The 12941-nt window shown below is 39.0% G+C and overlaps 1 protein-coding gene across 1 annotated transcript in view; it reads right to left on the bottom strand.

Moving 5' to 3' along the window:
• The window catches only part of NNT (nicotinamide nucleotide transhydrogenase), a 41882-nt gene extending 28981 nt beyond the window's left edge, over positions 1 to 12901 (bottom strand). Inside the window, exons 1-7 of the mRNA XM_066181118.1 lie at positions 12831 to 12901; positions 11673 to 11867; positions 4479 to 4708; positions 3149 to 3366; positions 1705 to 1792; positions 1006 to 1094; positions 14 to 201 (exon numbers count right to left, since the gene is read on the bottom strand). Coding sequence (XP_066037215.1) covers positions 14 to 201; positions 1006 to 1094; positions 1705 to 1792; positions 3149 to 3366; positions 4479 to 4708; positions 11673 to 11823 — 964 coding nt within the window. The 5' untranslated portion in view covers positions 11824 to 11867; positions 12831 to 12901. The remainder of the gene's footprint in view (positions 1 to 13; positions 202 to 1005; positions 1095 to 1704; positions 1793 to 3148; positions 3367 to 4478; positions 4709 to 11672; positions 11868 to 12830) is intronic.
• Positions 12902 to 12941: the final 40 nt, after the last annotated feature.

Below are 12941 nucleotides of genomic sequence, written 5' to 3'. Positions count from 1 at the left end.
ACATAAAACATACCTGGAATAAGTGCTGTAGTGATGATAATGTCAACATCTTGGCACTGTTTGGCAAAGAGTTTCATTTCAGCTTCAATAAATTCTTTGGACATTTCTTTAGCATAACCACCTTGCCCCTCTCCAGATTCCTTTAAGTCTACTTCCAAAGGCTCAGCACCAAGAGACTTGAACTGTTCCAAGGCTGCAGCTCTAGAAAAAGAAAATTGTACAAGAGAAAAACCACTATTTTAAAAATACGCCATGACTTTACCAGTGGTTTTGGTAGCAATCTTTAGACAAGAGATGTAACTTATTCTAGTATAAGGGAGACCATAACAAAAGTCCTCAGCTTTCCGTATTCAGTGCAAAAAATAATTACATTGATAAACTTAGGTTCCAGACAGATTTGAATAAAGAATGAAGGCAGCCTGTGGTTTCCTGTATAGCCAGCAGAGTTGCTTCAAGAAAAGCCTCAAAGTTGAGGCTTGGCTGATTAACTCTCCTCATGCATTTCTGTTGTCATGACTTGGTAAATCTACAGCCCAAACTAAGGTGCCAAAAATGGAAGATAAGCACAGAACCTGTGACCTTGTCTTTTAACTGTGAGATGGGAAGTACGGGTGAGTCTTATTTTCACAGGGAAAACTGCCAGGGGGTGGTGGTGTTTGGACTTGTGACTTGTTAATATTCTGTAATTTATTTTGCATTGTATGACATCACATTAAATAATTAGACTAAATTTCAGTGTTAAGTGAACAGCCTCAACATGCAGAGAATTAAACAGAAATGTTCTTGCATAAAAGTATCTAGAGTGCTTCAGAAAGGAATTAAAATGAAAATGGAAAAGTTTTAGATAGGTTTTAAAATTAAAAAATTAAGGACTAATGATGACATAAAAATGGTAGGAAGTGAATTATGATTCAGCGCAGTACAAATTATTTCACTTTAATACAGCCACAAACAGCTTAATCATAAAGTAATTTCAGATTGATATTACAATTTTCACACCCTTACCTTGTATCAAATCCACGAACCACTGCACCCATCGATTTTGCTGCTCCTGCAGAAGCCAGCCCAGCAACCCCTCCTCCAATGATCAGTACCTAGAATGATAAATCTCATTAACCAGCCATTTAAACAAGATATCTTAGGATAAAACCAAATTTACTTTAGTAGACTTGCCCCATACATCCAACAGTTTAAAAGCTGTAACTCCTAATTACACATATCTAAGAGCCAACTTTTCTGTAGCTAATAGTTTATGTAAGCAAACACAGGTTTGCTCCTTCCTTTATCTTCCTTTTTTCCTTCCCTAATTCTACTTTCCTTTCTCTTCAACCCAATCGACCTGTAATTCCAAACAAGTAAACCTTTCCACTGCACTCCTCAATGCACCAGGACTACCAATATCTCTGAATTTTCTTAACTGCTTCTTCACATTCTCCTATTTTGAAAAAAAATTCCAACGTCATATAGCTAATCTGATGTTTAAAACTAAGGAAATTTAAATAAAACTCAAATTATTCTATTATTCCCAAAACAAAACCAGAACTGTTGTGAACAAAAAGTGGTATAAGAATAATTATAATGATTCCTAAAGACTCTAGAAACAAAGGCAGGAAAAAGAAACTTTCAACATAGTTTCAGCAACAGCTACCTCTGCTCAGAAATTAACATATTCTTTTGCCACAGTATGTGTTTAATTGCACTTACCTTCGCTGGAGGAACTTTACCAGCAGCTGTGATTTGACCTGTGAAAAATCGACCAAAGTGATTTGCTGCCAGGACCACAGCCTTGTAACTGTCAATCAAGGATGAACACATATCAGTGCCTTCCCAGATTCAGTAAAATTCCATTCATTACACCAATCTAAAAGATGAACATCTGACCAGAGCATGTGTAAGATAAAGCAAGTTTAGTATTTTACCATTGAACACAAGCTTAATATCTTTGTTCATATTTCTTTCCATTTTTGTTTTTTTTTTTTTAGTCATGGAACACATTTTCAGACATAATTTTCTGACTGCAGTATACTGGATGCCTACAGCTATTCACTCTCACAAATAAAATTTTACTTGAAAAATAAATGCCTGACTTGCCAAAAGTTAACTCTGTGGTTCTTAAAACTACCTTCCAGGTCTGTAACCTGAGGCTTGTTACAGAAGGGAGCATGAACAAGTAATTGCAAAACCCAGAGTAACTCTGCAGTTGGCTCACTTAGGCCAGAAAAGGCACATACAAGAAAGGTACTCTAAACCAAACTTCACAGAGCTATATGGCTTGGGGGAAATAACCTTCATTTGCCTCATCCAAGAATGGGTAGCTGGACACCAAGTTAACACTAGTAGAGCTACCTGAAAATAAAGATTAATGTGTAATTTTGTCTTAACATCTGGGCATATTTTCTTGCATTTATACTAACAGTGTTAAGGTTCAATAGTCCCATTCCACTTTTTTTCCTATTTCTAGCAAAAAGGTCCGTATGCCATAAAATTAGCTCAAATTTGGAATACACCTTGTATATTCTGTGCCTTCAAACACATTATGAATTTCTGTATTTTAGTAAAATTACACCAAATGAAAACATGAGCTAACATGTGGATGGATGTACACTGTTTGTGTGCACAAAGTCTGACAGCCTTCGCAATGGTTTATGCCTCAGACATCAACTAAGTAAAAAAAAGAATAACTTCAAAAAAATAAAATAAGCCATAAAAGAAATGTGGTACAGCAACATTTTAATTCACTGCAAGACCTAAAATTCTAGTTGCAAAGCATGGAGATGGTCTGACAATATTTGATCTTTTGTTTCTAACTGCCAAGGCAATAGCATTCACACTGAGTGTTGTTTGGGTTAGTTAGTTCCTAACAACACCAGATCCCCATGACAGACAATCTGTGTTCAAGATAACCTAGTTCAGAGCAAAAAGGTACTAGACAAAACAGCCAAGGCATTAGAAGAAATGTGTTCAGTTTTGTTTATTTTAAAAGCATTGCTCTGATCTGCTGCAAAGCTAACCATAAGAAATTTGAAATTTGCTTGAAACAGCTCGGCACGACAATAGAGATGTAGAATCATTTTAGATAAAACTAAAATCAAAGGAGATGATTTTAAACCAGCTATATGCAGTGAAGTAAAAAAAAAAAAAATCATACCCAGCAATGTTGGCCATGGAGCTAAGTGCATCATATCCCTGAGCAATGGTGACCCGTGGAACCTGATCCATAGCCAAGACAGTAGCTTTTTTTTCTGCAAGTTTTTTCAGGAGGTCTGGATTTTGTGCTGGATAGATAAAACTAATCAGGGTTGCTGCTGTCTTGAAAAGATCTGCCTCATGTACACCTAGAGATGAGTTATATATAGGAGCTCTCACCTGAAAAAAGACAGAAGTTTTCAAGTTAATCAGAGGACAGAAATCAAAACACATTCCACTTCCTTCCCCCCAGGCTGCAGACTGCCCATTCGCAATCAAAAAGTACAGAAGGAAGAAAGTTTATCGAAGGCTATTTACACAACTGAACTGAGTAACTGCACTTCTCAGCTGCAGTCCACATCATGGAATTGGCTCTGGGTGGATTGGTGACAGGGCAAAAATTGTCAGCACACACCTTCAGAAAGACCTGATGACTTCTAACTAGCAGTCACCTGCTTTTATAACAGACAGCTACCCTCAAACCCACCATTTTTACGCAAAATGATTGCTCAACAGATATGACAATTAAACTCTACAGACTAAGAACCACTAATTAGGTGGCAGTGCATGACTACACACAAGGCATTTCATGCCAGATATCCAGCTGACACTGACCTTCATCTATATTCACTTCTGAGTTTCTCACTTTTCTCCAAAGAGAAACCTACTTAAAAGGGCTGTTCACAAAGCAGCTCACAGAAATTCTATGTTCAATGCTGATGGGATAATTTTAAACAGAGCAACTGAGGGAAGCCTCAATAAGGTAAAATCCTTTTTCTTTTTCTTTTTTTTTTTTTTCCTTCAGGACTCTGCACAACCTAAGACCTCTGAAGTAAGATTGCTTTTAGCTGTTTTCCCAAATTTTTTACACATTTTTGCTGTGGAATTCAGAAAAGTCACAGAATCATATTTTCAAAATCCCAAACCACACTATTTAAAGGGTAACTAGAGTTATAGGTTACCCGTTTTGGATAAAAGATTTCTTAGAGGAGGGATCTCATCCGATTAGATTCCAGAACTAGTCTACCTCACTCTAGAAAACACAACTCTTAGATAGTTAAAAACTTGCTAAGAAATTATCCACATTTTTTTCAACACTGTCATTTACTATTTTTTTAGCATAAGTGCACACTTGAGCTATTAAAAAAATAGAAAAGTTGAATCAGATATCAAAATGGAAAACACTAATTTAAAGGATCTTCTTTACTGAACTTTCATAGATTATCAGAAAAAATTACCTATACATTTCTTCAAAAACAATGTAATAGGAAATATACTACTAAAGTAATTACTTTCACAATCAAATCAGAAGTCAGGACTTCCTTGGTCGCCTGGATCTTTGCTCCAGCTTCTCTGTAATGGTCATCAGAAAATTTGGAAGCTTCTCCAGCACCAGATTCCACCACAACATTGAAGCCCTGCTTAACCAAGGCTTGAACTCCAGCCGGTGACAGAGCCACTCTCTTCTCATTCTCAAATATCTCCTTGGGGACACCTACAGTCAGCTGTTTATAAGGAATTCCTGTAAGAGTAGCAGAAAAGACAGTATTAGTGTACTAAACACTAATTAACTGATATAAGGGACACTCTTCAATGTTGTACAGACACATGCAGACACATGTCACAGTTAGCAATTCTCCCTCCTAAGGGAAGAGGAAGCAGAATGCTATTTTCTAGGAACGTTGTTTACATTTCCTTATATTACACCATCTTCCTAGAGATCCGTGTTCTCTCAGCAGTCAGCAGATGAGCACAATCAGCCACACAAGCAGTAACAAGTGTTTGGTGCAGTTCATATCCATTGGCATTTACAGTTTTGATTATGTAACTGGCATTCTGATTTACACAATACCTGGTGTACTGGTGATAACACATTCTGCCTCAGGCCAGGATTTAAATCACTTTCTAGTCACTTCCAGGTTATTGCAAACAAAGCAAATGAGCTTGAACAGTGGAACTGCATTTTAACTGAATATGTTTGTGATGTATATCGAATTGCAGTTGTAATATACATTACAGTTTGTAATGTATATAGAGTTAGACCAAATCTGAATGGTATATAGAGTCTATATATGAATGCAACATGTGCACCACAAAGTACATCGAAAGGCATAACTACATCAATAAACTACTCTAAAAGCTACCACAGAAAAGAAAAATGTGAATTCAGAGGTAGTTGAAGAATAATGGAATATCCAGTACTAGTTTCTTTGAAAATATTTCTCTTCAAAGTTATTTCCTTGTCTTAACTTGTTCAAAGCTCCACTAAGTAGCACCAGGAAACTGTTGAAGCTGAAAATTATGTTTTAGTTAAAGTTTTCAAATTACAAACATCTAGCTTCATTTGAGTACAATTTGGGGGCTTTCAGTCTCATATCTAGGAGGTAAACTTCTCTGATCCAAACAAGTGTTTAAATATATTATTTATGAATACACAGGCTCAAGCAGAATAATCATACATAAAACTAATAAATTGATTCAATTACACTGACAGCATGCAGTCCAAGACACAGGCTGAATCCTGTACCAGCTTTCACTGACATCTATCCAGAGTGTAAACCTGGATTGTGACATTCTTATGTAAAACATTTACACTACATGAATATTAATGAACTGTAATTTGAGCTGTCTAAGCAGTCATTCATATTAATGATCAAGCAACAACAACAATACCCACCAAAGAAACCCCAAAACTAAAAAAGGGGAGGAAGTGGATGAAAGGCTTGTTTAAAATTACAAATCTCTTTTTAAATTGTTCAACAATACTACGTATTGCGATACAAAAAATTGTAACAGGCAAAGAATGCAAATTTTAAGAAGGGCTCCTTTTGACTTTGAGATAGAAACATGCAAAAAAGGTTTAAAACATACTAAGATATAAGAACTTTGAGGAACAAGATTTAGATTTAAAATATCAAAATTAATTACCTATGAAATTGAAACTGGACTGCAATGTGCTTAAAGTTGACAATCTGAAAATGTTTTTGGTTAGAAACTCTCAAGATATTGTCAACTTATTATGTTCTGAAAAAACGGCACAGAATTTCTAAGAACCGGTACTTAAATACCTACTTATACTTCTCAGCCTACTAACTCATTATTAAAAAAAAAAAACAAAAAACCAAAAAAAAAAAACAAAACACATCTAACAAGACAGAATGAAAGCTCAGCAGACAAAGAAGTTCATTACTTCTAATTGCTACATCAGGGGAGGTTTTCTGTGCCACAGGAGGTACAGATTGGACACCAGGAAGAACTTTTTCACTGAAAGGAGGGTTAAGCATGAGATGGATTGTTAAAGGGAAATGGACAAGTCACCATCCCTGGAAGTGTTTAAGAAACGACTGGTGCTATGATTTAGTTGACAAGGTGGTGTCCAGTCAAAGGCTGGACTTGATCTTAGAGGTCTTCCCCAGCCTTAATGATTCTATGATTCTAATTACTTTCACTTTTTTTTATTTTAGCTTTGTCTTTGAAAATTGACAAATAAAATAGTAACAAATAATTTGAAGATAGAAGTGTTTTCATATTTTATATGTTGGAGAACATTTGAAATGTTTCAACCACAAGACAACATTCAAATTCAGAAAAACAAACATTCATAGAGCATAAAGTCACAACAGAGGCAAAAAATGCACATCTAAAACAACAGATCCACAGAGGTAACAGAGCTTTGCAAGGATTTGTTCCACCAGCATACACCAGATCTAAACATTGCCGTGCAGCTCAGGCCATACCTACCACAGCAGCACTAACCACTTGTTACCAGCTGTGGTAACTGTTGCTGTCACTCAAATTACCCTTGTCATTTGAAGATACTTTTCTCCCAATCTCTTCTAATTACTACACAATAAAGTCCTGCTTCTGATTTTCACTAAATCAACTCGGTGGAAATGAGCTCTCTTGTCTTTCAGAAGCAAGAACGAAACCTAGAAGATTGAAATTTGTTAGGATTAAAGAGACCAATCAGAATTTCAGAGAGGAAATAGCTCTGGGGTCTATCTTCCCTTTCTCCTTTTGGAAGTTTTTGTAGCACAAGAATGCCAAAGGGGAGGAAAGGAGGGGGGAAACATGGGGGAAAATAGGGAAAGGGAAAAACAAGGGGAAAAGAGGAAGGAAAAAAGGGAGTAAAGGAAGAGTAAATGAGGGAAGGAATAAATTACAGCATAAAGGAAATAGATAACTGCAAATTTAAAGGCACGGAGACATCTGACTAAAGCTTTTCTTTTATTCAACCTAATCTTCTTTTAGCTCCACAGGCTCAAATGACAATAGATGCTTCTAATTTCCTTTTGCTCACGTGCTTCCGTGTAGAGAACCAGAATAGAAGAGTAAATGGCTAGGCATAACAGGACAGAAATATACACTCACTACATGCCAGATGCATTTCCTCGTTCCTCAATTCTTTCTTTCTTGCATGCAATTAAAATTAGTACAACTTTTTCAGATAGAAAGTACTTGCACCTTATTTAGTAAACAGAATGATTACAGACCAGCACTGAGGAACATGCTCTTCTCCAGAGCTTTGGGAGATAAAATCCAAGATAAACATTTCAACAAGTCTCATTTGCCTCACCTACTTTTCTTCTCTGTCCCACTACAGAACTCCAGTAACCCATAAAAACAAAAGCAAATGAACACATAAGCAAACTGTCAGTTTGCCAGCTTTTAGCTAGAGTAGGTATAGGACACTTTTCAGGTAGACTACCCTGAGCTTCCATATGATTCAGCACCAAAATGAAGCAGATATCTACAGCTCAAAATCAATGATCTACCTTAAAAGTGCAGTACAGGTCTTGGGAAGAAAGGGTTAAGAAGCAGAACACTGCCAAGGAGGATTGCAAAGCTCCCTTTCAGCTGGAAATAACTCTTGATAAGCCCATGAGAACAGCAGGTCTGTGATGATTTATTGGTGCCTGTGTCTCCTCCTGTTCTCCTCTGCCTGGGTGCTACTTCAGCAATATCCTCTCAGCGAAGGAATGGAAATAAATTTACCCTTTGGATTCGAGACATGAGTTTGTGGCTGTCCCAGCTGCCTGTCTGTGCTAGCACACACAACAGGGTACGATCAATACTCTGGCTGGAGGAAGCTTTGTAGTTAACACAGACTTGGTTTGTTGAATTTAGCAATTTCATCAAAGTCAATAGTTTTGAAAGATTGAAATCTAGGATTATAAATTCATGTCCTTGATTTAGGTTTTATTTTGAGGAAGCTCATCTGCTATTCTTGCCAGGGGTTTAAAGTTACGTGAGAGTGTGAAGCCTACAAGTTGTCTCTCTAATCCTTCATGTCAGATAATCTCTTTAAGAACTGCCTTGAGTATGTTTTAGAGACTTACTGCTTTACAACACCGCGGACATCTTCCAAATACTGACTGATACACACATACCTGGAGCACCTTTTTGAGTGATGAAGTTTTTTTTAAATATTGAGTAGAAGATACACAGTACTTAGATCCTGCCACTATCAGAAGTAGAATCAACACATTTCACAGGTCTTAGAATGGAATATACATTCCAGTGAAATGCTGCGGCTTATACATAATTTAGAACTTTGAAAAACTAGTAAGAAGCCACTTTCTCATGCCCTTATCATAATCCTAACTGTGTAATGAAGACATATTCAAACTTCAAGTACACAAAGCTATAACACTGATTTTCTCCATGTAACTTTTATCTACAAGAATCTTAGAGAAGATTCTAAGTCAAAACTATAGCAGAAAATACAGGGTTTTGAGCTCCTTAACCTGACTTTGGGAAGCAATATCAGCCAATAGAGAGTGACTTAGGGAAAAGGTAAAGGAGAAGTTTTGACTGCATGCCATGTGTTCTGGGATTGAAAACAGGATGCCTATTTTTTATGTTACTCTAATAGCCTTTAAACAAACCATCTCACCTGTTCTGAAGACGAGGACAAATTCCGAAGAACAGCAATATGATGTTGGCAAAAAGAAGAAAAAATGGTACAGAAGATTAAATGAACACCAGATCCCCCCTATTACATAAATAAGGAATTTAAAAAAAAAAATAAAGGAAATTAAAGGAGAATGTTTCTTGTTTATAAATAAAATAAAGCTTACTTAGAGAACTAATTTCAAAAGAACTGCTACACGTTTAGAAAAAAACAGGAAATTTTAAGAAGGAAGCATCAAAATAAAAAGGATATTGAAAATCCCAAAAGAGAGAGGGGGTAAAAGTCACAGAGCTATAGGACCAACTAATATGGAAGTATAGCTCAGTCAGTCACTCCCATATGCACCTTTCCCAGGGCTTCATAAAGTTTTTTATCTGTTTCTGAAGCAGCTGGTCCCAGTGACTATCTGGCACAGATTATAGGAATAATTGTTCACACCTGTATGAAAGTTCCTATGCTTCCAATAAGCAAGCAGCAGCATAATAGCTGGCAGTAAGAAAATTATCCATGCTCCAAGTTTACTTTTCAGCTGACTCTGTATCTCTGTATTTCTTCTCCTCAAGCAGCTATTTCTCTTGTACATAACATAGCCTGGATGGAATGAAAGCTAATCTAAGACAAGGAATGTAATAACTACAACCTTAAGAAGAATCACTGTGACACTAGTCTTTTCAGAAAACTTACTCTTCTTAGTGATACAGTGATTTTATCAAGTGTTACTATAATCAAAGCTAATTTCTGAAAGAATAAAACACAGTTATTTTATATCTGTTACATTTTGATTCAAGATCACTTTGAATATAAACATAAGCAATAGCCCTGCTTCTAATTTGTCATTAAATTGCTGTTTTATCCTTGATTTGTCCTCTACTGAATGACAAATCACATTGCCACGTTACCAAAGTGTACTACAACAACAGCTTAATTATCAACCAAAAGACTACCAAACTTGTAATTCTCCATATTAAATAACTGCATTTCATGAAAACTACTAATCCTTAAATAAGGGGTTCCACACAACAGATTTGAAGGGGCAACACTGAATGTTTCAACACATGACAATAACGGGAATTCTCCAGCCTTGTGGGAAAATTTTTCAAAAAATATTCTTAAAAATGAGAAAATTCACACACACAAAATAATCTGCCAATTTCAGTAAAATAAAAGAGATTCTTCAGTTTCATGATGAAATTTGTGGTCTAAGTCAAATACAAAATTGATTCCAAACTCAAATAAGGACACTTACCTGGGATACTTCAGAAAGAACTTTGAACCTAGTTTCCCATGTTCCAGTTTACGCCCCCAACCAAGGGACAATCTGCCATATGAAGACTGACAGATGTCTTTTTCATTCAGATGTTTAACACAGAAAAAAAAAAATTGGAGCATCTCTAATCTATCAAAGAAATTCTGCATGCAACAGTGATATAGATTTATCACGAGCCCTCAAAGAAACTTCCTCTCATGACACTTCTTTGGAAGTTCCAAAATCTTCAGTCACCAAGTTGAAAGGACCACAAAATGCACCATTCATTGTTAGTGCTGCCACAAATTCTACGCAACATAGGTTTCTCAGAGCTACTACATGCTACTTTTGTGTCCCATGTTTTCACAACCAGGCACTTCTGTTTCCAGCAGCACTACTTTCCTAATACTCTCAAGTATCTTATGCAGTTACCTACTATCTGCATTTGGAAGAAGCAGATGTCATGTGTGCAATCAGTCCAACTCTCCACATTAATCTTTTGCAGACGAAGATCCTACATCTGCACAGAAGCAGAGTCTCTAAATTCCAAGGGAGACATGACCCATGCAGTAATAATGGGCAAAAATAGCATTAAACCTGCATTAGGTATTCTTCAGTCTTCCAACTGTTAGGTATGTACAGCATAGAAGAGAGGAAAAAAATTGTCAGTTCTGATCTTCATATACCAGGCTCATATTAGAAACTTGAAACAAGGGTGCCGCCTTTCCCAGGTTTTTTTTCCCCTGAAAATACCTGAACTCATCCATTATGTGCTGAAATGCAATTTGTGCAAATACTCCAACAAATCCTAGACATGAAGACACAGATCAATAGTTTTTCAAAGTAATACGTTTCCTAAACAAAGGGTTTTTAGACGGGATAATAATGTCTACATATACTCAGGCTAGCAGATGCTGTCTTTGTGACGTCTGTATTTTCCTCTCACATGCACACAAAGAGCTGCACAACCAAAACTACCAAAACTCATGGGGAACTCAGGCTCTTAACTAAGAAAAGCATTTATTTAAATACTTCCTTCAAACAATGAAAGTATTAGCAGGAGCTCAGACCCTGTAACCACAAAAACTATGTGGATCCAAAGCATTCATAATAAATACAAACACCTTCTGCACAAGCCCTATAAAGCCAGTCTAAAATCGTGCTGCAACTGGCTCAAGTATGCTGCTGACATGATTTAAGAGTGTTCTTTCTATTTTAAGTCTTTTCTGTACTAATGCAGATCCGAAAGAAAGAAAAAAAAATTAAACAATTTATATTCATGGGGATTTTTTTTAAATATTATTTACAGCACTTTAATCAATTTACCTGGCTTTGGAGCTGCCTGAGACCCAAGCACCTGGTGGGTTCTAAACATTCGCAAGCACGGCATCTTTGTGGAATGCACCTTCGATGGGAACACATTGCCAAAAACAGGAGCTGAGCACCCACTGACAGCAACACGCAAAAGGCTCGCCATTGCACCTAGACCTCGCAATAAATTCCTTGCCACGTATGGAATCCCTGCAGCAAATGTGAAAACAAATCACGAGTTATTAATGACACTGGATGGAAGGTATGTAAACACAGCAGGTTTAGGACCAGTCGACTGCCAGCAGCCACGAGACAATCATTCCTCACCGCCTTTATCTTTCTGGCTAGAAAACAAAATCAAATTTTTCCTAATTAAATAAGACCAAAGCAACTGGCGTGACCGGCCGACGTGGGGATCGCATTTCTGAGACTCAAGACCATTTTCTCTTCACACCGTTGGTTTAAAACAGGAACTCTGGTACGGGAAAACCGCGGCGCCCCAAGGCACCAAAAAACCGACTCCAATCCGACTCCCTCAGGAGTGACCTTGGGTGGGACACAGCTTGCGGGCTCCTCAGCAGAGCACGCACTTGGGGCGGGACACGCCGGGCAGCGGGCAGGGAAGCCGGGAATGCGCTCTTCGTCCGGAATCCCGCCGGGCCCCCGCGGCAGCGGCCCCTTCTCTCTCCCGTCGCTATTTATAGCCCGCGGCCACCGAATAACCTTGGGCGGGCGCCTCGTCCCCCGCCACGCACTGTCCCCGCTCGGGGAACACCCCACAGCCGCCACCTCCCCGCTCCCGGGCACCGCTTCCCGGGCCACCTGCCTCCTCCTGCAGGTCCATCCCGCCACGCTCCTTCCCTTCCTTCCCTCCCTTCCCCCCGACAGCGGGACTCCGCTGCCTTCTCCCCGCCAGCGGCTGGCCCCCGCACGCACGAGAAGAGCGAGGCGGTGCCGGCGCAGCCCCGCGCGACTCGGCGCACACGCCCCGCACGGAGCCCCGCACAGGCTCCTCCCGCAGCCCCGCACCGAGCCCGCACAGCCCCGCACACGCCTCACGGGAAGCTCCTCACGGGGAGCTCCGCACACAACCCCGCACACAACCCCGCACACAACCCCGCACACAACCCCGCACACAACCCCGCACACAACCCCGCAGGGAGCCACACGCACCGCCTCAGCCCCACACGACGCCGCGCTCCCGCCCGCGGTGCCGCCGCCGCGGCTCCGACCGACCTTGGGGCGGGGCGGGGGCGGGTCCGCGTCCGCCAACCCGGAAGGACT

The sequence above is a fragment of the Chamaea fasciata genome, unplaced genomic scaffold (genome assembly GCF_029207755.1).
Source record: "Chamaea fasciata isolate MVZ Bird 193981 ecotype frontalis unplaced genomic scaffold, bChaFas1.0.hap1 SCAF_4, whole genome shotgun sequence".
NCBI lineage: Eukaryota > Metazoa > Chordata > Aves > Passeriformes > Sylviidae > Chamaea > Chamaea fasciata.
The sequence above is the reverse complement of the archived record's forward strand: the minus strand, read 5'-3'. Positions and strand labels throughout refer to the sequence as shown.